Source organism: Spermophilus citellus (assembly GCF_964194105.1).
Source record: "Spermophilus citellus genome assembly, chromosome: 5".
NCBI lineage: Eukaryota > Metazoa > Chordata > Mammalia > Rodentia > Sciuridae > Spermophilus > Spermophilus citellus.
Genome location: NC_138186.1, coordinates 13,918,128 through 13,945,441, shown reverse-complemented (window position 1 = coordinate 13,945,441; position 27,314 = coordinate 13,918,128). Strand labels below are relative to the sequence as shown.

The following is a 27,314-nucleotide window of genomic DNA, read 5'->3' as shown; positions in this document are numbered from 1 at the left end:
TTCGGCTGCCACCGGGGTCTTCGGGCGTCGCGGTCCCGGGCTTCCCGGAGCAAAGAGGGGGTAACGGTGCCCCGAGGCCCAGCTCCCTCCTACGCCCCGCCCACACGGGCGAGAGGAGGGTCGGTGGACGGCCGCGCCGCGGTGCCCGCCTCCACGCCGCGCCGCCCCGCCCCCTGGGGGCGCTGCCGAGGGGCGCACGCCGCCCATGCCTCCTCGGCGCCTCGCCGCGCCCGGCGCCCGCCGCTGAAGCCCGCTCGCGCTTGTCCGCTGCCCCCCCACGCCCGCCGCCTTGAGGCGACCACCCTCCGCCCAAGATGTGGCACAACGTCGGGCTGACGCTGCTGGTGTTCGTGGCCACGCTGCTGATCGTCCTGCTGCTGATGGTGTGCGGTGAGTGCGGCGGCCGCCGCGGGGGTAGTTCCGCGCGCCGGTGTGACTCGGGCTGCCGGCTCGCGGGTCGGGTCTCGTTGGGAAAGAGCCAGCCCGCGAGAAAGGCGTGGACGGACGGCTGGACACCGTCGGCGCCCCCTTCCCTCCCCACCGGGGCGCGGAGCCGTGCCCCCGCCCGTGGCAGGCCCGCGGGCATCCCTGGGACGGCGACGACGGGTTGCAGGCTGGGCATCTCCGGTGCAGGTTGAACCAGATGCTGCTTCACCTCTGGCGGGTGCCCGGGGTTGCCCTTCCTGCCACCGACTGCCCAGATTTTGACCCTGTGGCCTGTTTTCCAGGGGAAGCGATCGGTTACTCTGTCCTTGTCCTCTACAGGTTCTGACCCTAATGACAGAGAGGGTTCACTACTTTCATTTAAACAGGATTGGGACATACTTAGGTTTTCAGCGCACGTGAAATTGTTTACTTCGTGTTCATGCTTCAGCTAAATTCCAGAAATGTTGAGAACAGGCAGAACTTAAAAACAACAGCTATATTAAACTTCCAGGGTCAGGTAACCTAACCCTTTGTCCTGAAGTAGTGGTACTGTTTTGGGTATGTTCCTTCTTCGAATGAGAGAACATTAAACTTTCTTCCCAAGGCAGTGTTAAGAGTAGTTTTGATTTTTTTTTATTTCTTTATATGCAGTGATTGGTAATCATAGGTCTCAGCAAAGAGGCTGGGCAATTGTGAAAATTTGCAAAGTATTTCAAGTAGATGTGAGTTTATTTATATTTAAAAGATTAAAGTAGGGGTTCCAGTTGATGCAATAATTAGTCAGAATTCACAATAAATCCTACAAAGCTTTTTCATTACACAGTTGAGGGTATTAGAGCTATGCTTGGAAAAGATATCTGTGCCTTTGTGCATATATCTTTCTATTTATACACTTGTATGTATATTTAAAATCGATTTTGATGGTGTTGAGGGTGAAATCCAAGGCCTTTATAAATAATAAGCACACACTCTACCACTGAGCTATATACCCCCAGCCCTAATTTTTTTCCTCCTATGATATCAGAGCTAAAATTTTTAACTTGCATCTTTTCTTTTCTGAGGATATAAAACAATTGAAGTGTCTCTCAAAGTTCTGTTTGTAATGTCTGCATTTTAGGCTAATTGAAGATGTTTAAAGTTCTTAAAGTAGGAAAAACCAGATTCTTGTGATTTATTTGGCGGTGGTGAAGGAGGAATGTATGTTATCCCTTTTGATTTGAACATGCAAGTTACCTGGACACAGGGATGTGACATACAAACCACACCACACCTTGAATAGAATATTTGCCAAACTTACTGTGAGGCATCAGAGTTTCTATTTGCTTTGCCATTTCTCAGTATCTATTTATTCATTTTTCTAAATGTTTCTTACTTTTGGCTTCAGGAAACACAGAATAAGAGTGGTGAGGTATATAACACCTTATTTGATTGGATTGGTCAAGAACTGATAGCTTTTTGAAGAAGTAATTCAAACACTTTTTTGGAGACCTAATGATGGGGTAGAAGACCTAATGATGACTAGAATGGGGTTGGGACTTAGGAGAGGAGGGAAGGACCAGGCCATCCTTGAGAAATTGGGGCACTGTATTAGTTTGCTAGGGCCAATGTAGCAAAATACCATAGACTGGGTGGCTTAATCAATCAATTCTCACTGTTCAAGAGGCCAGAAGTCTGAGATCAGGGTGTCAGCAGGATTGATTTTCTTCTGCGGGTTCACTGCTTGGTTTGTTTATGACCTTCTTCCTGTGTCTTCACATGGTCTGTCTTCTGTGTTTGTGTCTCAAATCTTTTATAAAGGACAACATTCTTTGAATTAGGATCCTCAACCTTATGACGTCATATAACCTAATTTACCTCTTTAAAGACCTCCAAATATAGTCACATTGGAAGTTAGGATTTAATATGTGAATTTGGCAACAGAGGGGACACATTTCAGTCTATAATAAGCACCATGTCTTTAGCACTGCCTGGGAGGTGAGGGAGCAGTTGGATAGTTCAGGTGGATGTCCTTAAAACAGTTGCTACCTTTCTGGTGCTCACAAGCCCTTTTGAGAGTCTGATGAATGTTATTTATGAACACTTACTTTTTTTAGAAAGTTGTACCAAGACTTTTCTAGTTCAAAGATTTCATGAATTTTTTATTTTTGAGAAAAAGGAAAAAGAAGGTTTACTACTTTGAGAAGCACAGGAACTCCTTTCCCAGAGGCTGTGATTCTGCCCATCAATGGGAATAGGGGCTTTTAAAGAGGTGGAGGCTACATTAACTGTGTTCTTGGTTGAAGTTGTAATTCACTTGTTAACTTGGGAGATAGTAATTTCTGAGATCTTCTGGCCATTCCCAAAGTCCAGATTACTTGGATCCTATGGTGGGTGTGTGCTCAAGGACAGATAACTGCCTAAAATGGGGAAGAAAGGTAATCCTGTTCCCTCTGAGATTAGGGAGAGGGAAAGAGAAGAAACATGTCCATTTTAAAATTAAGTTGCAGTGGTGGAGCAGCAAGGACTACATTGAAAGCATTAAATGGATCGCTGTTATATTTCCCCTGTTGATTTCTACATTCTGGTGGACTCCCTTTCTTAAACCCAAACATAGAGTACAGATTAAAAACCTTTGCTTTGGGGGACTGGGTCTCTTGAGTTCTAATTTCATTCATCTGCAAACTGAGTGTTCAGTGCCTCCTAGGCACTGGAAACATGATCGGATCTGCTACAAGGAGTTATAGCAGAGTTTGTTTTAGAACTCATATAGGCTCTTTTATATAGCAAATTCTGATTTTTCAAATTTCAGGTTCCTGGGAAGGTTTTTCTTTTGTCTGTATTGGTGGTTTCTTTATTCTCACCTTTCATTTGTGTCTAAAATGTTTTCTACCCCCATCATACAATGAGCTCCCTTGCCAAGTTCAGTAAAAAATGGCTGCCATGTTACCAAGTCGGTAGTTATTTATCAGTCCTAATTGAATTTGACCTGTTATAGTCACTCAATAAAATTGAGCATTCTCTCACAAGCATTTCTTTCTTTCTTTTTTTTTTTATATACTCTTCTTTCATGGTGTTCTTCCTTCCATTCCCCATCTTCTCATTCCCTAGAATTTCTTAACTTTTTCTCTTTTTACCACAATTCATAATGAATTATATTATTCTCCATATTTTCCTAAGTACATCAATTACAAGTGTCAGTTGGTTTGTATATACATTTAACCACCATCTATGTATCTCTTTGAAGTAGTGTATGGGTTAGTACTTGCTCTTGCTCCATGGAATGCTTGCTATTTTTATTTTTTGTGCTATGTTTCTATAATGTACAAATATATTTCTGTTTTCTACTTATTCTCTCCCTAAGCTACCTTATCCATTCCTACTGACTTACATACCGGATGTAGCAAATGAGTCTAAAGTTTACGTCTCCAACTTTGATTTCTTCTTTGAGTCCCCACCTTTTGCATCAGACTTTTGTTCCAATCTCACTGGAGATCTAATAAGCATCTCAAATTTAATACATCTAAAACAGGATTTCTGATTCCTACCACCTGTTCCTTCCCCAGTTTTACCCATCTAAAGAATTCCGTACTTGGGAATTCTTGGGTCAAGCCAAGAACTTAGGTATCATCCTAGGTTTAACCCTTTCCTTTACTCCCCCATCCATGCACATCAACCCCCTGTGCAAGTTTTCTGTTTTATTTCCCTGAAAAAAAAATATGAAATATGTTCTGTTTTCTATTATCAATGCAGCCACCACTGCTGCCTTTATCACCGTCATCATCATCATCACCATTGTCTTTGGCTGCTTTAATTTCCTTACTAGTGTTTTTTCCAGTCCATCTTTCTTTTTTTTTTTTTTATTGTTGGTTGTTCAAAACATTACATAGTTCTTGACATATCATATTTCACATTTTGATTCAAGTGGGTTATGAACTCCCATTTTTACCCCGTATACAGATTGCAGAATCACATCAGTTACACTTCCATTGATTTACATATTGCCATACTAGTGTCTGTTGTATTCTGCTGCCTTTCCTATCCTCTACTATCCCCCCCAGTCCATCTTTCTTTCTGAATCACTTACCACATACTAGCTAGAATTTTTTGTTGTCGTTACTGGGGATTGAACCCAGGGGTGCTTAACTACTAACCACTGAGCCACATCCCCAGCCCTTTTTAAATATTTTATTTAGATACAGCGTCTTGCTAAGTTGTTAAGGGCCATGCTGAGTTGCTGAAGCTGGCTTTGAACTCACAATCCTGCCTCATCCTCCCCAGCTGCTGGGATTAAAGGTGTGTGTGTGTGTGTGTGTGTGTGTGTGCGCGCGCGCGCCCGGCAACAGTTTCTTTTCTTTTTTGTTTTTTTTTTTTTGTATGGAAGATTGAACCTGGGCACTGAACCACTAAGCCACATCTCCAGCCCTATTTTGTATTTTATTTAGATACAGAGTCTCACTGAATTGCTTAGTGCCTGCCTGTTGCTGAGGCTGGCTTTGAACTCGCGATCTTGCCTCAGCCTCCTACAGACAGTTTTTTAATAAGAAAATGTTTAATCAAATTTTAATAGAAGAAATATAGTTTCAAAAGTCAGTAGTATACGATCAAGAAAATAGTTCCTTTTAACCTTTAGATTCACTGCAATCCTGGTTATTTAATTCTGTATTTATATATAACATATTCATTGCTATCTCTGGTTTTGCAATTTTAGACATTGTTAAGGTAGAGTCTACCCCAACTTCTTGCCATTAAAACACAATTTTTGGCTAATAGTCAGAATTTATATTTGGAATATGTAATTATTATTCCCTGCTGGTCAAATGGTATAATGTGACCACATATAGTTTCTTCTATGGTTCTTCATGTTTCTTGAAGTTAACAATTGCCTTTTAAATTTACTTAGTATTTTTTGTATGTTTCCATTGTTATTAGATCCCCCTTCCAGTGTTTTATAATCCTTAACACATGCTTGTGAGTAATATTTCCCATATGTTTAAATAAATTGCTCTTCCCCTTCTTTCCCCTCCCAGTCCCAGGGCCCTTCTTTCTTCTCAGCAGCTGTCATTCTCATGGGAAGCTGAATTTTCTCTGCTACCTTGTTCTGTACATTTTCTGGATTCATGGCATCGTTTACGTTCTTGTTGGAGCATGTTTTGTAGTAACTCTAAGAAGGAATACAGGGAAAATAGTGTTTTGAGCTAACACGTACTTTTAAATGTCTTTTTTATTTTTTACTCTTGATCAATAGACTGGGGTTGTAAATAATTTTCATTTAGAATTTTAGAATTACCACTCCATTGATTTCTAGCTTCTAGGTTTGATTTTGAGAGATTCAATTCAACCTGTTTTTTTGTCTTTATAGGACATCTTTCTAGATGTTTTTGAATAGTCTTCTTGTCTTTGACATTCTGAAATGTCAGTATGATACATCTTGGTATGTGTCCCTTTCATTTTGCTGGATCTTTTTAATTCAGAGTTTGCTTTTCATTTCTGGAAATATTTCTACTAGCCCTTTGATAATTTTCTCTAGGCTATTTTGTATGTGCGTGTTTCCCCCCTAACACTTCTGTTACTTGGAGTGGAACCTCTTGGGCTCATTCTTTAATTTTTAATTTTTGTCTTCTGTTTTCTTTCTTACTGCCATCCTTCTTTCTAGAGATGTTTTGGATTTTATCTTCTATTTATTGTATTGAATTTTAGTGTTAGCTATACAGTTTTTAATATCAGAGCTTTTTTTGTTCTCCGATTCCTCTTTTATAGAACGTTTTTATTATTTTATTACATGTCTACATTCAGTCTTATCTTCCAAAACATAATAGTTTTGTATATGTAATATATTATTTTGATAAAGTGTTCTTCTTCCTGTATTGACTTTATTTCTCCTATGTTTCTTTCTGCTTATTTGCTTTAGGCTCCTTTTCCTTTTTTTTTTTTTTTTTTTTTTTTTTGTGGTACTGGTGATTGAACCCAGAGCCTTATGCTTGCTAGGCAAGGACTCTATCACTGAGGTAATCCAGCCCTTTGTATTTTATTGAGACAGGATCTTGCTAAGTTGCCCAGGCTGACATCAAACTTGTGATCCTCCTGCCCCACAGACTCTGGAATAAGTGGGATTACAGGTGTGCACACACTAAATGGGGCCTGGGCTCTTCGTGTGGGAGTTTTTCTGTACCTGGCTAGTGGTCTGCTCTCTGTTCATATTTAAGGGTGAGGTAATAGAAGATGATGATGATTTCTCAGTCAGCTCCCGGCTAAGAGCAGGGTGGCTGGGCAGTGACAGTCTGTTCTTTAGAGTTTTACCCAGTTGTTAGTATCTGGAGGTTCTTTGTGGGTATTCTCCAGAAAGGAGTTCTCTCGTTTAATACTTGGGTATTGTAAGAGTGCACTGTTGTGAGTAGACTTCCCACCACTCCTTTGTTGCTCTTCCTTCCAGCCTTTTGTGAGGTTTTTTCCTTGTGTTTGGCTTCAACTGGTATCTTCTGCCATTCAGATTTTTGTTTCCTCTGCTTTGCTAGACCAGTTGTCACTTGTCCTCAGAGTAATCTTTTAAAAATGTCCCTCCTTGGAAAGGGGAAATACTGAGAAATGATATTGGCCAAATTATATTGTTATATTGTGTGCACATATGAATATGTAACAATAAATTTCATCATTGTGTATAACTATAATGTCCCAATTGAAAAGTGGGGGGAAAAGATGATTCCTTGCTTTTACAACCCATCTTCTAGTGGTTTACCATTTCCTTTGAAATACTCCAAGTTTCTTACTGGGGACAACCCAGGTCTGTCTGTTGCAGCCCACCCCTGTCTACCTCTCTGATCTCTCTCCATTCTCACTACTACTCAACATTCAAGGATGGGTCAGCTTTGTGCCTTTTGCAGGACATTTGTTCTCTCTTCCTCAGGCTTTTCATAGGACTGGTTTCTCATCATTCAGGTTTCATATTAAATGTCATCTCAGAGACTTTCCCTGACTACCTGTGGTAGCCCATCCAAACACTCTTTTTCTCTTTTACTCTTCGTTTTCAGAGCATTTTGCACTTTCAGAAATGAGTTATTTCATAAGTCTTTTTCCTCTGTCAGAGGACAACAGTGTGACAATTCAGTTTAATGAACTGTTGAACCCAAACTCTGGAGACTAAGGGTTCTCTGAAATAAAAGGGTTTTTTGAGCTGTTATAGATATTAACTGGAGAAGGACAAGGTCCTAGGGCAAGTTCTGCAGCTACCAGCAACAGGGTTAGATAACAATTTAAATGTGTTCACTGGATTTAAGAGTCAAAAGCATTTTTATAATGAAAATGTGGGAAGGAAACCATACATTGTTTACTGTGAACTTCTGTTGGCTATAAGTAGAAGAGGCAGGGGGTTGAGGATGTGGCTCAAGCGGTAGCGCGCTCGCCTGGCATGCGTGCGGCCCGGGTTCGATCCTCAGCACCACATACCAACAAAGATGTTGTGTCCGCCGAGAACTAAAAAATAAATATTAAAAATTCTCTCTCTCTCTCTCTCTCTCTCTCTCTCTCTCTCTCTCTCTCTCTCCTCTCTCACTCTCTCTTTAAAAAAAAAAAAAAGTAGAAGAGGCAGGATAACACAAAGCACAGACCATTTTGGAACAGAAGGATGGTCCATAAGGAGAGTACTTGTTGCTTCTGGATTGTCTGGGGAGAGGAGTTTGGAAAGTTTATATGTAAGCAGGAGGCTATAGGAGGGGAGATGGAAGATGGCTGCTGAGGGCTCTAAGTCAGAGTTTTAACATTCTTTCAGGAATAGAACAGTCTAATAGTCTAATTGGTTTCAACCCATAGACTTTTCCCTCTTCACCCTCTTACCCTTTGTGATTAAATTTAGGGCATATCAGAATTTTTCTTCTATCACTTTTTTTTAAACAACAGATAATTTATTAAAAAAATTTTGGTTTAGGTACCAGCATTGGTGACTTTGGCCTTGACTCTTGACCCAGCACTATTAGAAATAATCTGCTTAACAGACTCAGGACTGTGAGCCTAGGAGTGGCTATGGCTTCTCATCTGGAAACGATTACGTCTTAGAACCTTTACACAAGGTGTCTTTTATGTAGTGTTTTTCAAAGTCTTGATTGGCATTGGTCCTTTTACTCTTAGGCTCTTTTAACCTTGCCACCTCTAATCAAGTCAATACACACTTCTCAGGCTGGTTAGGTAATTCTGATTCAGTGAATCACAGACTCTGGTTTCATGGGTGTCTTTCTGGTATCTAAAAAACCACGACTGTGGCGTGGCTTCCTGACTGCATTGTTTTTCAGGGAGAACGGAGCAGAGCAGTGGGACTTGAAACAGGGCTGATGGGACAGAGCTGCTGCACCCACAACCGCATCTCCCTCTGGAAGACCTATCAGATCTTGATTAGCTTTATTTTTGATTCTAGAATGAGGCAGCACTTCAGTTTATAAAATAGAATACGTTCTGATGGACCATGCTAGAAGAGCCAGGGCTGAAGAAAGACATAAAAGAACAAATAGTAGATTTGTCATTTCAAAGTTATTTTTCTTACAAGGTGGAGGACCAGTAGGACAGAACAATAGAAAAATAACTGATTGGTTAACATCAGGTTACTTCAGGTTACTTTTCTTGTGTAAGGATTAAGGCACAAGGAACTTCATTATCATGCCAATTGAAACTGGCCTGTTTGAGACATTTGGCAGTTCTCTACTTAATCCTGATTTGTTGGAAGGTCAGATAAGCAGTTTCAGCTCAATGACATGGAACTTTAACCTGAGTGACTCCATTTTGATTTTTAGCCTGGTCTATGCAGGAGGTTAGTCCAAAACAGTGGCCTCCTGTAATTTTTATTTAACACTACCACTTAGAGTGTAAACTCGATGAAATCGGTGACCTCTCTGGTTTGTTTACTACTCTATCCCTAGAATCTAGAATAGTGCCTGGCACATTACATAGTAGTAAGTAATGAGCTTAGTCCTTGTCCCCAATGCCAGTCTAAAAATGAGGACATGGTTTTGAGAAAAAGGAAGAAGTTTTATTGCTTTGCAAGGGGGAAAAAAAAAAAAGGAAACACGAGACTCCTGTCCCAAAGGTTGTGATTCTGCCCATCAGGGAACAGGGGGTTTTTAAGAGGTGATTCAGAGGAATCCTGTTTTCTGAGATTAGGGAGCAGAGATGAGGAAGGAGAAAACCAAAGAGGAGAAGATTGGGGAAGAGAAGGTCAGGGATAAGGCCAGGGAGGAGAAAAAACATGTCAGTTTTAGAGCAACAAGGGATATATTCAAAGTATAAAGTGGATGACTGTTACATTAGCCCCTCAGCTGTTTAAAGAATGAAAAATTCCTTAGACATTATGATTATTAAAATTCTCTTTACAAGTAAGTCTTCAGTGTGGTACAAGCTAGGATTGCTTCAAGATGAATAGCCCTTATATTATTTAGTAAAATACAGTTACTGAACTTTTATGTACATTTGCTTGGGGGTAGTTAGTGGTCATGGATGTCCAAAGCCTGATCTCTGCTCTCCAGGACTTTATACTCCACTAGGGAAGATATTCCCACAACAGATAACTCCAGTACACAACCCAACAATACCTAATACCCAGGCTGCTGTTTTTCCTTCTGGTTGTCTCAGATCTCAGAATCTTCACCTAAAACAAAACCTGATTATTTTACCTTCCCAATTCATTCTCAGTCATTGGGCAACATGCTTTCAATTTTTTCTATTTTATCATTGGACAAATAGGTTGCAATAAGGATAGCATTTGGAACATAGTATGTGCTGATGAATATTTTAATGAATGAATGAATTTTTAGTCCTCAAATAATTAGCTAGGATGAGGATATAGAAGGGAACCAGAGGTATATGGATTGTGGTACTTTATGTCTATCACCTACAGAGTTTATCCTTTTTTAAGGGCAATGGGGAGCTGGGTAGGAGTTTTTCACAGGGAATTTAAAATTCTGTACATTGTTATGGCGACGTGTGGGGAGGGAGAGAAGAGAAGCAAAGAAACCTGCTAGTATCACCTGAGGAGGGCTTGGGGGGACCTCAACTCAGGAGGATGGGGTCCTTGATGTACTTGATGGAAAAGAATTTCAGCACGAGTCAGATGAGGCACAGAGATTTATTTAGGAAAGCAAGGAGTACACATTCAAGGGAGAATGCAGGCTGTCTTGAGTGAGAAGCAGTGCCTTGGTTTGTGTTCTAATATTCACAGAGCGACAGTAGCTAGAGGGTTAAACTAGAGGTGGAGTCAGGCAGAATTTTACTTAGTTTTGCATCAGTTTTTCTTGCACTTGCATATTGCTGTTCTCCGTGGGCAAGGACATGGGCAGAAAGATGAGGGCTGGGTTTTCCTGTTCAGAAGTTGCTTGTTTTGCATTCCAGGGTTCATGGACACTTCCTGCATTCCAGTGCTTCCTGGGCAGGTCTCTTTTGAGAGATTCACTGTATCTTTTTTCCTCTTGTATCCCTAAATTCTTATCTCAGTAGGTTTATGCAAAGTGTTGGCAAAAACTTGAACTAAGGCCAAAACAGTAGAGGCTGGGAATGATGGAAGCCTTCTGATTCTAGGGTGATCCAGCAGCAGTGAGGTCACTTCTGTCTGCTCTGTCACTGTGAAGTTTTTGGGCAGACTTAGAACCCAGTCAGCGTCCTAGGAGAAGATCGGAGCATAGCCCCTTCGGAGTTTGGCTTGGTTTCTCACCCTACTTCAGTCTGGCCTACCAGACTTTGCACAGGCTATAATTAACAGGCTTGGTGGAGAACCCAGTCCCAGGTTCCTGCTGTGCCTAGCAAAATCAAGGGGTTAGCGAGAGTGAACAGAATTGGACTCAAGCCACCTGTGACTGATCACATCACACCACCAGCATTGCCACTTACTAGCTTCATAGCTTGAGCAATGCCCCAATCTTTAGTTTTAGCATATAGGTGAAGTCACAGATAATGGATTCTGGGAATTTGGAAGTTGACAGTTTCTGCTTATCTGCTAACATTGAAATCTCTCTAACATTGAAATACAGGTGAATAAATATGGAATTAATGTTTGAAAATGGATTTTCAAAGACAATCTAGTTTTAGACTTTTAAGATCCTTAATTTAATATGGTTTTGCTTAGAATAATATATATTTCAAAGATAATGGTAGAATAAGGTAAAATGTGTGGATCAAAGAAAAGTGTGAACAGAGTTTTCAGGTCATCTAGTTCATTGGTTTTTGTAACAATCTGCAAAGGCCTGTTCAAAGATAAACTTAGGCACACTAACATTTTAAGCAATGTGTTTGAGCAAACCGATTAATAAATCAGGCAGTGCCAAATAGAAAGGGGTTTTACCAACAAATGATATGAGGGAGAAAGGTACATGGAACAAGGTAGAAAAAGTAGAAAGTCTCTAGTCAGAGGCTTGTTGGTAGTTTCTGATTGTATAGGCTTAAGTCTAGTTGTGCTGTTTATGTCAAGTTAGGTTTTGATTTGCTTATGTAGGAACCCAAAGTGCTGGAGCCATTTCAACCTCAGGCCTTCCAGTTATTTTAACAGATATGTCAAGATTTTGACACATAATCACTTTGTTTTTTTTTTTCCTGTACTGGGAATTGAACCCAGTGCACACTATCATTGAGCTATACCCACAGCCCCTTTTCTTTTTTAATTCTTTTTTCTTTCTTTTTTTGTACCGAAGATTGAACCCATGAGTGCTTAATCACTGAGCCACATCCCCATCCCTTTTTATATATTTTTTAAAATTTTGAGACAGGGTCTCGCTAAGTTTAGGGCCTTATTGAGTTTTTGAGGCTGGCTTTGAACTTGAAATCCTCCTGCCCCAGATTCTCCTGCTGCTGAGATTACAGGTGTATGCCACTGAGCCTGGCCTCTTTTTAAATTCTTGAGACAATGTCTCATTAAGTTTCTTGAGGCTAACATAGAATTTACCATCCTTCTGCCTCAGCTTCCTGAGTTTCTGGGGTTATAGGCATGCACCACTTTGCTAAACATGATTCTTATTTGCTGAAGTGTAATTAACTCACGTCATATTAATGTCAGTGTGTTTTGAGTAGGATGTACTGTACGTCTCAGGTCAACCTGATTTATAGGGTTGTTCCTTATCTTCGTGAAAGGAAATCACCAGTTCTTGCCATATTTTAGCTACTATATTACAGAGTAGGAATCTTCAGAGCTAACATTGAACTCTGAAATAGGTCAATTGGTAGACATCCAAAAATCTTTAAATTCATGGGTAGTTTTTGTGAGGCGGCACAGGGAGAATGGAGGTTGGTTGGTTTTGAGAATCATCTGTGTGCCAGTATGGTTTTAAGGCATAGGGAATACAGTGGAAACCCTACATTTCCCTTCCTTAAGAAACTTGCATCTCATGGAGAGGACAATCAATATTAATAAAGTGGTTTATGAAAAGTAAGCCTGAGGTTCTAAAGCAAACAACCAGGAGAGCTTGTATTGAGGAAATAGCATTGTTGAAAGATTTTAAAATTATATTAATGATACTTAAAATTCTCTGTCACAGCGATAGTAGTCTCCTGTGTGTAGTTTGCTCTAGAGGGGAAGAGCTGGGCATGGTGGCTCATACTTTTTTTTTTTTTTTTTAAGTGGTGCTGATTCTAATCCTCTCAATCTGAGAGGCTGAGGCAGGAGGCTCATAAATTCAAAGCTAGCTTCAACAACTTAGGCTCTGTCTCAAAAAAAAAAAAAAAGGTGGGGGGCTGGGGATTAGGGATGTGGCTGAGTGGTTATATGCCCTAGGTTCAAGTTAAGCCATTATACCAAAAAAATCCTCCTAACATCTCCACAAAATGGAATGTGTGTGTGAATTTTGCGGGTCTATAAATACTCAGTTTATAGCAGATAAGTGAAAACATATTATCATTCCTTAAACTGTATTTTGTGTTTCAGCCATACCTTCACCACAAAAATCTGATATGTACTGTTAAAATTTGTTGCTTTCTCTTAGGTAAATTGGCTCTCTTCAATAGCCGCGAGTTACTTGGAGCCTTTGTTTTCTTATCTAGAAAATGGGAATAGGGGTTGCTGTCTTAACAAGTTAAGAGAAATTATGAGGATTCAATAAAATGTTGAATGTAAAAACACTTTGTGATCCGAGAGCTATATAATTGAAGATGAAATTACAGTTATTCCCATGGGTTTCAGGCATATTAGTGGCAGTGGTTCATCACTCAAGTTCATCTATCATTACTACCCTTCTGCTGCTAGCACACTTATCTTGAGTAGAAGCACAGTGTTTCATGAAATTTATCTTTTGACCTAACGCTTAGTAATAACTAAGCACACATAAATGAATGTTCCTTCATTACCCCACAATACACACCCTCTATTGCCAGCCAATTTTTCTGACTTACATTGCTTATCAGTTGAGACTGGAGCAAGGCACAAACTCACCTTCCATGCTGTGAAGGACAGCTGTTTTAATAGTCAGCCTTAGTTTCTGATTACAGGTACCTATGGGTAGGCCTCCCTCCCTCACCCCTTCCTTTCTTTTCTTCCTTCCCCTCTTAATCTTTCTAAATCCCAGGACAGCTGTGTAAGACACATGTCTATAAAATAAGAGTAGATAAGATGTTTCTAGTGTGTATGTGTGTCAGGCTTGAGTGGGAGGAATTATGTGATCTGTACTTGTGTACAAGGATTAAGTCCTTTTCAGTAAAAGGTTGCCTAGGTTTTAGTGTTTTTTCTTTCCTCATCCTCTGCTTCCCAAATACATATGCACACCCAGAAGAAGTTAATTACTCTAGGACCCGGAATCCAAATTAGGTTGTTCTAGTCTTATAGTAAATACATTATACACCCTAACTGGTGATTCTGCTCCTGTGTCTGTGAAGTCTCTTCCTCTGCAAGACAGACCTCCGTACATTGGCTACATACATTGACTCTTGCAACCAATAATATGTACGGGTTGATACTTCATTTTATATTAGGGAACTTCCCATTTGTCTTTTCTTATATTCATAGTATACAATAGAATGAGCTTTGAATATATAAAGTTTACATTAACCCATTCTAGTCACCAGACAGTACAGTTCTGCTTAGAGCAGAGACATTCATCTTTATGTCCAACTTCTGTCCTCCTTAGTCTGTTTTCTACTGTTAAATGGAATACCACAGACTGAGTGAATTGTAAGCAATAGCAGTTGGTTTGGCTCGCATTTCAGGGGTTGGAAAGTCCAGGAGCATGGTGCTGGCATCTGGTGAAGGCCTCTGTGCCATGTCATAACATGGTGGAGGGCCAGGCAAATGCAGGGCAAGACAGGGCCCAACTTTTAACAAAACCATTTTTCTGACATTTAACCCACTCCTGTGATAATTGTGTAAATTCAGTCATGAAGGCAGAGCCCTTATGACCTGATCACCTCTTAAAGATGCCCACCACCTCTTAATACTGGTAAAATAACAGATGAACATGAGTTTTGGAGGGAACATTAAAACAGCACCATCCATTACACCAGATCTGTTGTCCTCCTATAACATCACCCCACTCCTAAGCGATGGCAGGGAAGTTTCTATGTAGCTCCCTTTATATACTCACACTGTCTCACTAGGAAGTATTAATGTGACCTGCGGAGTCTTCTCAGGCAGGCGCTCTGGTCAGCTGTTGCTCTGGTCTCTTCCCTAGAGGCATTTCACTGTGTATATTTTTTTCCTTTTCCTCGGCCAGTCTCCATAATTGATCAGCAGCAGCACTCTTGCTTCTTCTTCACTCTCATTTCTGTTTTTTACAAACTTACATGTGACATCAGAATTAACTTAATAAGCTTAAAAATAATAAGCACAACCTTGGGGATTGATGTAGGGTATCTGGGATGAACCTTTTGACTCTATGGTTTCTAAAAACTCTCCAGCAGATTCTGATGAGTAGCCAGTTTGATTGCTCTTAAGAATTACTGCAATAGGTAATCACTTTTTTTTCTTTGTTCTTTTTAGATATAGGTAATCATATCTTTTTAGCTAGAGTTATTCCATTGGAATAATGCTTTTAAACTTGCCTTACATTACAGGTGTTCTTTTTCCCTAAAAGAGAAAATATGCTGCCCGGCCTCATCCCCTGCTACCTTCTCCCCACCCCAGGTTGTCCCTCCAGAGTACCTCTTGCAATGGATATTCATCAAAGGTCATGTTGTGTTGGAAGTTTTAAAGGAATTAAGGTAGATCCCAAGAAGATGGAAGGTTTTCGTTAGGCTTTATTCAGCAAAAAAGCGTTGCCTGCTTGGGTGTTTTGGGTGGCTCTAGTAGTGGAAACTGTCTTGCAGGAGTATATTACCTAATAAAGATAGAGGAGACATATTACTGGGGATTCTCTCCAGTCTATCTTACCCACACCCTTCCAGTCTTTAAAAACGTCCCATCCTTTCAGATAGGCCCTACAGCTTGTTCCCAGTACCTGCCCTGCCGGAGAGAGGTAGGGCTGATCCTTTACATAATGGAGCAGATCTTCTAGGCTGTGTTTTGAGAGTATGAGCTAAAAAGTCATAGAAAGAAAGATGGGGAAGGAGCGGCATTGTGCAAAGAGAAGCATAGAGAAGGATGAAGAAGAGTGCAGAAACAATGCTGAGAGAATGACATTAGTTCTGATTCTTGGTATGAGTGCCTCTTCCCACGGGCTCTCAGACACCCATCAGTTTATTGCCATTTTTTGGTTTAGCTAAGTCTTAGAGTTTCTGTTACTTGAATTAAAAGCTGCTTTACTAGAATAACAGATGAACTATGTATATGACTTTCTCCTTTGTGTTGTATTTGTTGTAAGATTACCACAAATAAAATATTAGAGATCAGAGCCCTATTAGCTACAAGAAATGTGATATGCCAGAAATATGTGATGAGATAGTTCAGTTAAACTAAATAACAATTTGGCCATTAGGTGTTATGTGCAAAACTTTTCTAGCCCCAATTTTTTTAAAGACTATTATTATTTCCCTGTCTAATTAACATATCTTTGAATATCTTAGCAGTTTTATTTGGCATTATATTGCCTCTCAGTTTCTTTGCTAAGTCATACTTTTCCTGTGTATACCCATTGGGGGTTTATAGTGCTTTTCCCAAAATGTGTTGGGTAGTTGCTTTTCCTTCAAACTACCTATAATTTTTAGTATCATCCTTTATTCAAACTGGTAGCCTTGTTTGATAAACACTCTGTTGTGCATAGAAGCATCTTCAGTGCTAGGTACTGTGATTTAGAGAGTCCCCTCACTCCAGTCCCTGCTCCATCTCTCCTCAGGTTAAGGTTTTTTTTTTTTTTTTTTTTTTTTTTAACCAGGGATTGAACTCAGGGACATTTGCCCATTGAGCCACATCCCAGCCCTATTTTATATTTTATTTAGAGACAGGATCTCACTGAGTTGCTTAGCACCTTGCTTTTGCTGAGGCTGGCTTTGAACTTGCTATCCTGTCTCAGCCTCCTGGTGGCTGGGATTACAGGCATGCGCCACTGCACCTGGCCTCAGGTTGTTTTATAGTTCTGTCAAAAGTTAAGTCCCTCAGAGGACATCTTGTTGAACTAGTCAATTTAGTGACTACTGCTACCATTCTACGGCTACCAACACTACGATTTATCTCTTTGCCCTCCCCACCCTATCATTACAATAGTCACTGTAAAAAACCCATAGTGGCTATTTGTTCATCTGCCCAGCAGATAACTCCTCACGTTTATTAGGGGAATTTTTCTATCTCATGCTTTTTTTGTCACAGTGCCACTGTCCACATCCTTCCATGCAAACCACACAGGACATAAACCTAGGCAGAATTGCACACTTTTAATGTTTGCTTATCTCCAGATTTGAGGATAACAAGTATAGAAGTATGGAGACTCCATGGTTTAGCAGGCCTGGATGGGAGGAGAGTGGTGGTGGGGCGTGGTATAATTTGCTTCTCTAGACCCTGGGGTCTTTCCCATTGCCACTGCCTTCAGAATTTTCACTTGGAATTAAATCTCCATACTATTTGGTTACTGATAGTGATTTTAAAAATTTGAGGGTATGTGTTTTATAAAAATTAGAGAAGCTACTACCCTCAGCTCTTTATTTTGTAGATGTTTGTGTTGGAGACTTTGTTTTCTAATATTAATCATCTCAAGGTCACTAGAACAATTTATGGTTAGAAATCCAGTGGTGATGGCCCTTCAATCGTGATCTCCTTTCAGTAAAAGATTTCCCCTTTCTTATCATCTCCCTTATTCTTCTTTTTGGTCACTTATTACCTTGTAGACACTGTTGGAATCTTTGGTCTTACTGAAGTCAAGTCATCTTTTACTGACTTATAATTTCTTGATAGTACATTCACTTTTATAATGTGTTTAACACAGTATCTTGTCAAATAAGTTCTTACAACTTGAAGTTATGTTCTGAAAACTAAAGAATTATAGAAAGTTGTTTTTTTTTTTTTTTTAGTATCTATTGAAAGAAACTGACTTTACTAATTTAGGCCAATTAATGACATTGAGGAGGTATCTTAAAAAATCAGTTTACGTAAGTATTTTTGATTTATTAGCTTTTTAAAAAATTTTTTTTTTAGTTATACATGGGCACAATATCTATGTTTGTTTATTTTTATTTGGTGCTGAGGATCGAACCTGGTGCCTCACATGCATGAGGCAAGTGCTCTGACACTAAGCCATATCCCCAGCCCTATTTATCAACTTTTTAATTATTTTTCCTGATTATCAAAACCATGCATATTTAATGTGGGAAGATTTGGGTGAGTACAGGGAAGTATTACAAAAACAGTGTAGGTCCCCTGAGTAATCTTCAGGTTCAGTTCAATCCCTATAAAATTTTTTGCTGCCTTTTCCCTAAAAGTTGACACACTTATTCTAAGACTCACCTGTAAATGCAAGTGACTCAATAATCAAAAGACAAACTTGAAAAAGAACACAGTGGGTGTATACTTGGTTTCAATACTTAATACAGAGTTACTGTAATCAAGATGGTGTGGTGTTGATATAAAGCTAGGCATACAAGTTAGTAGATTTGAGACTCCAAAAATAAACTACTAAGTGATTGATTTTTGACAAAGTTGTCAAGACCATGTTCTGGGTGAAAAATATTGATATCCATATATAAAAGAATGAATTTGGATTCACCTCTCACACCAAAATTAACTACAGTGGGTCAAAGACTTAAATGTAAGAATGTTACCGCCAATGACCGGTGATGAGTCCTTGCTTCCCCAATGTTGAAGAATAACACCAGAGAAGCACGCCAAGGCAAGGTCAGAGTGGAAATTAGAAGTTTATTAAAGGACAGCAGAAAAGACTTCTCCCGGAGGAAGAAGGGGATCCAAGAAATGGAATCTGTGGAAGTGTGGTTGTTTCCCCTTTTTGTAGTTCCTTCAGTGATGGAACGTAGGTGGGAAGGCCCGAGGGGTGGGACACAGGTGGGCCAAAGAAGTAATCTGGTCAGGAAGGACTTCTGAGTCAGCATCTTCAAGTTTGCTGGGGGCTGTTCTTTAACACTTCTTTGGGATGGGCTCTGGCCTTGGGCTTTTCCTGGACTTGTTTAACATTCCAAGAGTTGTTCAACTTTTCCCAGAATTCATTCTCAACATAGCCTCCATTTTAGATCTCACTTGATATTATACCCGATTTACCTAACTACACTGACTACCTAACTTTAAATCTGGCTTCAAGAGCTGAAACTATGAAGCTCTTTGAGTACATAGGTGTAAGTCTTCATGACCTTGGATAAGTCAGTAGTTTCCTATATAGGACACCAAAAGCATAAGCAGCTAAAAAAACTTAAATAAAAGAGAGAGAGAACTTAGACTTCTTCAAAAATCAAGAACTTTTGTGCTTCAGAGGACATTATCAAGGCAGCAAAAAGATAGCTCACAGAATGGGAGAAAATATTCATACAACATATCTGATAAGCATCTGTGTAATACATAAAAAACACAACTTCATAATTTTTAAAATGAGTGACTAGACATTTATCCAAAGAATTAGGCAAATGGCTAATAAGCACAAAAAAGTGGTCAACATTATTATTTATGAGGAAAATGCAAATCAAAATATACCTGCTAGGTTGACTGTTTAGATGGACAGTAAAAGGTGTGGGTGAGGATGGGGGTGCTGCTGGTGGTAGCGCAGAGTGCTGCAATTGCTTTGAAAAGCAGTTTAGCCATTTCTGAGGCAGTAAAATACAGACCTACCATACGACCCAGCAATTCTAGATATATACCCAAGCATGGATAGACATGCCAACACTTGTATACAGATAATCACTGTAGCCAAAAAGTGGAAACTAATTTTTATTACAGCCAAAAAGTAGAAACAACCCACATGTCCAATCAGTTGGTAAAAGTTTAAACAAAATATGATATATTCATACGGTGAAATGAAAATAAAAAGAAAATGAAGTACTTACATGTGCAACAGTACAGAGGAACCTGGAAAACAGCCAAAGTGAGCAAAGGCCAAATATTTATGATTCCATTTATGTGACATGTTTGGAATAGGCAAGTTCATGGCCACATGATAGTGGTTGCCAGGGGCCATGGGAGGAGAGAATAGAGAGTGAATGCTAAAGGGTTTTGGGCTTTTGGGGGGATTGTTAAAAATGTTCTGGAGTTCAGTAGTGATACGCACATCCTTGTGAATATACTAAAAACCACTGGATTTTACAGTTTAAAAGGATGAATTTCATGGTACATGAATTTTATCTCTGGAAGAAGAAATAACTAAAAAAACAACAGTTAACCTCAGGTGCCTCTGCTCAGGGATCACTGTAGCTCACATTAGCTGAGCTTTTTACAAAATGCATACTCAGTGCCAGGCACCAAACCCTAGATAACTTGTGAATCTTCAGTGTAAATTGGGACTCCTCACTCCTTCCCAGTGCTCTTTCCAGTGATTTACTGTGCCTGTTTTGCAGAGTTTTGGGTGAAGGGAGAGCACATTAATTTGGAACATTATTAAAGTATTTTACAAAGTTAGGTGCTTTACTCAGACAAAATGCTCAAAAATGGTTATAGAAAGCAAAAACCCGAGAAATGGATTAAATATCCTGGGAGTTAGTCTTTTAGTGCCAAGGAGTGTGTGTTAAGCATATATTCCTGTTTTCACAGATTCTAAGAAACAAGTGACATTAAAAGTGGCTATTGTCTTGACCTCCTTTAACCCCTGGGTAGAAAAGCCAGTTGGGCTTTGTTTCCACAAAATATGCTATGGTTCTTTGCTGCTCAGGGTAGTATCCGAGTTTAGAAGGCACCAAGAAAACACATCGGCACAAAACCCTTTGTTATAATGGTTAATTTTGTTTATTATATGCTCTTAATGTCTTAGAGCCACCAAGCCGGGTTTAGAAGTTTTATCCTGCTTGAATTTTTATTGACTGATGTTTGTTCCTTAACAATTTTGACATGAAAATGCTTTTTTTTTAAAAAATTAGTATTTTAAAAATCTTGAACCTAAAACTGGTTCTCTGACTTTATTCTTTTGTCTTGTAATTAAAGAAATTATTAATTTTCTATGAAAATTATTTCTAGAAACTTTTAATAGCTTGATCTTGACTGAAATTTTCACCATAGCACAGTTGATTCCCACTATTTGACACCTTTATTCTGATTGATGCACACTTGCTTTTAGTCAGTATCTCTGAGATGTGAATGTTACAGACATTTGCCAAATAAATTCCTTTTTCCCCAGAAAAATTCTCCAAAAATTGATTTTAATGTAAAAATATTCTTTCTTAGATATCATAATCTTGTAATTTTAATGTGACTGCACCAAGCTTGGGTTCTAAATTCCATGAAAGCAGAAACTTTTTGCCATTACTATATAGTCTCAGTGTTTATCCTTAGGCCTTGTATATCATCAATGCTTAATAAATGCTTGTTATATAAATATATCATAATTACATGTATTTATTTGTTTTTATATATTGTTTTGTCTTACACCTCCCGATTAACTCTAATGTTCCAATTGTTAATATTATAATAATTTTTTTAATGTTTTCTTTCTTTCTTTAGGTTGGTATTTTGTGTGGCATCTGTTTTTATCTAAATTCAAGTTTCTACGGGAACTAGTGGGAGACACAGGATCCCAGGAGGGAGATCATGAGCCTTCAGGATCTGAAACTGAAGAAGACCCTTCATCCTCTCCACACAGAATCAGATCTGCACGCCAAAGGAGGGCACCTACTGATGAAGGCCATTGATCCCAGACAGGGTCCTTTATTAGTATACAATGAAAGGCAATTGTGAGCCTCTGTCTTAGTGACATGGCTTTGAAATATTCTAAATGACTGAAGAACATTTATACTTGGATTTCATATCCAGTTCAAAAAATTTATATGTAAGCCATATAGTAATAAAGGGAATTAAAACCAAATTGGACCTTTGCAAATTTCATCTTAAAGATAATATTTTGTTTCGCTAGCTTTCTGCTCAACACATTTATTCCTTGGCTCTTGGGATTTTTTTGTTTGTTTGTTTGCACTGGTGTGAATCTCATAAATATTTCAAGCTTGAAAAGCATATTTTAATATTCAAAATGTATTCTTCATGTTTTAACTTGTCTGAAATTGGGATGCATCTCATTACTGTCAGCCAGGATAGTCACATAATTATCCTAGCTTGTGCATGTGTGAATTTACAGCTTATAGTGGCATCCCCTTAACTGACATGTATTATTGGTATCAAATGTTTCAGTTTAATTGGCCTTTTAAAATGTCTTCTAAAAGATTACACTATGACTCAGCATTGAAACGCAGGGCTATTGTATATGCGGAAAAGCATGGAAACAGAGCAGCGGGGCGAACATTTGATATTAGTGAAGCAAATATTCGCCGTTGGAGGAATGACCGAAATTCCATATTTTCTTGCAAAGCAACCACAAAATGTTTTACGGGACCTAAGAAAGGAAGATACCCACAAGTAGATGAAGCTGTACTACATTTTGTCAGTGAGGCATGTGCTAAAGGATTGCCTATCACACGCCAAGTAATGCAGTCAAAGGCAGGGGAAATTGCCCAAACCCTCGGAATTGATGAAACAAAATTTAAAGCAACAAGAGGCTGGTGTGACCGATTCATGCGTCGAGCTGGACTGTCATTAAGACATCAGACATTGTTTTGTCCAAAACTTCCCACTGACATTAAACAGAAGACAGTGGTGGAGCATTCTTTCAAGAAATGCTGCATCGCCAGTCCTCTTGAAGATGCCAAGGGCCATGTCATGTGGGCAAATGCAGACAGCGAGGACGGTGACGTGAGAAGTGATTTAGAAGAGCTGGGTTCAGAATATGAAGTTATAGTTATAACTTGACCAGTTTATTTCCCACATTCTTTACATACACACAAGATTGGTGTGACAAAAATCTTTTAAGAGCACTGTTTTAATAAATATAAAATATTTTCTGTGCTATAAGGCATCAGGTTGTAGTTTCAAGGGTAGTGTTTTTCTTTGTAATAATACAGTGCATCTTAACTGATAGTATCTGATTAAATAAAAATGGTCTCGTCATTATAAATTTATTTTTCTTTTCAAGATGGCATCTATTTATTGGAATACTTAATACTGACTCATGTTAAATAGTTATCTTCTATGAAATACATTTTTTTGGGTAATCTATTCAAGATTTTAGAGTAGTTAGGAATAGGAAGAACTATTCTCTAGGAAGAGTAGGATTAGTCACTCCCTTTGTATGGGAGGACTTTATGCTTAAGGCATATGTTGTGGAGAAACTACTTTTTCACAATAATCCAGTGACAAGACCTCAGAGGTACTGGGTGTTGAAAATATAGCGGGTGGAAATACCCGCGTAACTGTAAAACAACTCTTGCCAGGTATCCATGTTTGTCTTCACTGAACTTTGGCCTGAGTGTTTACTGGGGAAGAGAGGTATGGATTCACAAACCTTACTGTTCAGTGTTCCCTGCTTTGTATAAGAATGAAATGCAAAGCCAGTTTGTTTTATTAATCTGAGTTCTTCTGTTTTTCACCTTTGTTTCTCAGAATTAGTCATCACCTCCAATTTATGGAGGTTTGTAATTATGTTTGATACCTCATTCTTCGTGCTCATTCAATTTTGTTTGTCTCCTCACAGTTGACTAGCTCTGCCCTATGTTGTGTTCCTGATGAGCACATCCTTGCTGATACTGTAGACCTTTGGACATATTAAAAGGGAATTTACAGAGCAGAACTGTGTGTGTGCTCGCAGATGCTAGAGGAGCATCTTCGAGAGGAGCACAGTCATTCTGTCTTCGTTTCCTTATTGGATGCTGTATGACTAGGGCATAAAAGAGCAGTGACACAGTTTCTAGCATTAATTTTAATGTTTCATGTATCAGCTAGACATTACATTCACATGGTCATCAGTTAGAAAAATGAATGCCTGAAAGCATCTTGGTGCTGGAAGGATATCAAATTAGACTTTTTTATTTTAGAATGCTCTGAGTGCTGGCTTTCTTCATGTTTGTGTTTTATGGTGGCTATATAAGGTTTAGTTAATAATTACTGAAAAACTTAAGTAGCTGATGAGTGTCCTGTTGTGTTAGTATTAAAGAATGATAGCTGATGCAGTCCTACCCCCAAATCTGTAGTCACCTGCAAATTAATGGAATGTGATCCGTGTAAAGCTATATATGTTGGGCATTATTTATTGGCACTAATGCTTCAAGCTTCCGTTGTTTTATAGCATTTTAAGAAATGCTCTGCTTAACTTACTTGAGAAATATACCTAAGAGCATATAATAGGTCATACTTGCCATGTTATAACTCACTGGAGGAGAGAGAAATTACTGATGCCAATAATGAAGAATCTGCAGGCTAATCCTTTATTTAAAACTTTCTTTTCATGCACCCCATGTAACATAGTGCATATTTCTAAGACCACTAAGAGATGGAAGAGAAATAGTTATTAATGCAGAATTATTTATGTGGTATGGTATTTCTATTCTTTCCCTGTTTTGTTTTATTGTTTTTTGTAGCTGAATTTTAACCAGAACTGCATCCCACTGCATTTTTAGTCTCACTGAAAATGAGTCATTCAGTGGGAAGTGGACTATCCTGTGGTTAATTTCAAGGTTATGAGCATTAAAAACACATACAAATAGTAGACTTTTACCTGAACCCTCCTCCAAAATGATAGTTCTGGAGTATGCCATCTTTTTGAGGATTGATTCTAAATTCAAGGACTCAGGTAGATTGGTTTCATTTCCTTCTTAGCTAACTATTCCCAGATCAGTCTTTTGCTTCTGAACTTTTTTTTTTTTTTTTTTTTTGGAGAAAATTGCCTGTGTGGTAGCATCTTTCAGATTTAAATGCCAAAAAACACTAAATATTTGTATAGCACTGTTAAAATGGGTTTGAAATACTTATGTCAAGTTAAATATAGAATGCACTCACTGGATTTTCATAGGGGAAGCATTGTTATGTGTTGAACAGCCGTTTCACAGATGTGCAGACCATTTGTTTAGATGTTATTAGGTTTAAGAACCATTTCAAAATATTTTGTTGAAAGATGGAAAGATATAAAGTTATGGATTCACACAACATGGTATCTTAAGAAGTTGAAAGATTGAAAGTAGTGCATTGTTTCTCTTAAGAATAACAGTTTTGAAGTCAACAATGTAATCTTTTTAAAATTCAGCCTTTCTCAGTAGATATGTTTTAATGTAACATGTAATCAGCATAGCTTAGATTTTGACTGGTAAACTAAATGCTTATATATTTGAAGTTGACTTTAAAAAGCCAATGAGCAGTCCTCAAAGGTCCTGGACTCTTAGCGACTAATAGAATAGCGTTTGGTTTTGGAGTCTGGAGTTAAAGCACCTTGTGTTGTCTGCTTCTAAAGTGTCTCAGAGTTTTACATTTAAAGCATAAAGAGTAACATTTTATATTAAAAAGTTACATTTCCCATTTGTTAGTGTCCCTTGCTACCCCTCTGATGAGGAATGTTCACATTACCTCTGGGTCAGTTCTATGCATAACATTCACCAAATACTGCTGCTGTGGTTTCTTAAAGGAAACCTCGTGTGCTATGATGCATTGTCATCTTGCTGCTCGACAGATAAGCATATGAGGAATTAGACTGTGTGTGTTATCAATACCTTTGTACAAACAACAAGATGTAACCCTAAAGATGAGGAATGTGCGTAAATAATCACTCAGTGATTTTTGTTTAAAAATTGGTCAGTACTATAGCTAAAGCTTCTGTGGTTTGTATGATGTTTTAACTTTTATTTTAAACTGCACAGAATAAATTAAAATGAAAACAAACAAGTTGTGTATTCATTGATAAAGAATTAGCAAGAAGGGTACCTTGGACGTGAAGGGATCTCAAAACAGCCATTTTTACTAATGGTTCATACTTCATCTTGTTTTTCAAACTCTAGAATAAACTAAGAAAAAATAGGTTAGCAGTGGTATTTCTTAGTGCCATGAAATTATTGTCTTAGAACCTAAATTAAGGCTGAATTATTTATCTTATTTAGCCTCTTTGCTTTCTCATATCCAATACTCTAAAGATTTTTTAAATATTCTATTCACAGTAGGTCACGTCCCACATTTTTGTCAGTATAACCAACTAGGAGCACTGAGAAAATCACAGACTAGTAAAAAGATTGAGGAATGCTTTTGAGAACCTATTTGGGATAGGAAAGCATGAATTTCAGTGGCCCAAGTTGGGATTTTTCTTCAGCAGTGCTCAGCTGTCAAGAGTAAATGGATTTGCCAGTCTGGCTTTGTATGATGGGCTCCTCACAAGAGTAGGGTCATTAGAGATTGTTGGGGCTTGGCCCAACAAGGGTTTGGGCTGGCCTGTAAGAAGAATCAACTTGAGGCCCTGGTGAGCTGAGTGGATGGGAAAGGGGTAGGGATTGAAAATGAAATGAGTACAATGTAGGATAGGTAGAAGAGAGAGCTTGAGGGGGAGACAAGGACTCTGGAGGTGGAACAGTTCTGAGCAGACGTATAAATAGAACCATAGGAAATGGGGAGGTTGAGAATGAGGGCTTACTCTAGGGTACGGTGTGAATCATCAGCATGGCCACTAATACTTCCACAGGATGGCTAGAGTTGGGATGGAGAAGGTGACCATGAACTTGGGTCCAGATCAGGTTATTGGAAGACTGACCGCAAATTCTGGAATGTTAGCTGGCTTTTAAAAGGAGTTTACTGAGAATGTAAGAGGAATTGGAGGAGCTGAGGAAATGCTCACATTCCTGGCAGCTACACAGGCCTTTTACAGGCATAAATTCTTCAACTGGATTATAAAAGTAACACTATGGAGAACTTTGTGTGGGGGAGTTGGTGACAGCAAAAGCTTCACTAAGGATCTTGAAGGGTGGAGTAGGAGCTTTCCAGGTGGGGGTAGAGGGGATGAAAATTCAGACAAAAGGAAAAGCATGTTTAAGGGCAGTCACCGGAAGAGTCTGTTTGGAGAACTAGATAGGTGCTTATTCTTGAAATAGAGAGTGCAAATGGGGACACTAGTTTGAGGCTAGAGATGTATGAAAGATCTAGGTCACAAAAGACCTTGTATGCAATGGCAAAGGCTTTGAAGTTCAAGCCGTATGTAATATAGAGTATTGCAATATTTTAAATTGAGTGAGAACACTGATTCACTTATTATTCTTCCAGTCTACTGGACTGGGTGCAAGTGGCTTAGGAAACTTCTGCTACCTGCATTGAGAACAGATTGGAGGCACGGTGGAAACAGGGTGTCTCTTAAATTGTTCAAGCAAAAATACAGAACTACTGGGGGACTGCAAGGGGAGTAATCATGAGAAGATTGGGAATGGAGACTCAGGAGGACTGAGATTGAACTGTGAGAGTGGATGAAGGAGAAGGAGTAGCAAAGATGTTTCCAGCAAGTAAGTTTGAGGTCGAGAACATTGACTGATGCCCATAGAAGCAGTAGGTTTGACACTGGGTCTAGGGAAATGGAAGATGGAAGTCTAGTTTGGGGCCTACT

General features: G+C 39.0%; 1 protein-coding gene across 1 annotated transcript; it reads left to right on the top strand.

Moving 5' to 3' along the window:
• The first annotated feature begins 253 nt into the window (after positions 1-253).
• SMIM13 (small integral membrane protein 13) lies at positions 254-25,612 on the top strand. The gene is made up of 2 exons (XM_081294520.1): positions 254-390; positions 21,368-25,612. Exons 1-2 carry the CDS (start codon positions 315-317, stop codon positions 21,553-21,555), a joined length of 264 nt encoding a protein of 87 aa, XP_081150646.1. The 5' UTR covers positions 254-314; the 3' UTR covers positions 21,556-25,612.
• Positions 25,613-27,314: the final 1,702 nt, after the last annotated feature.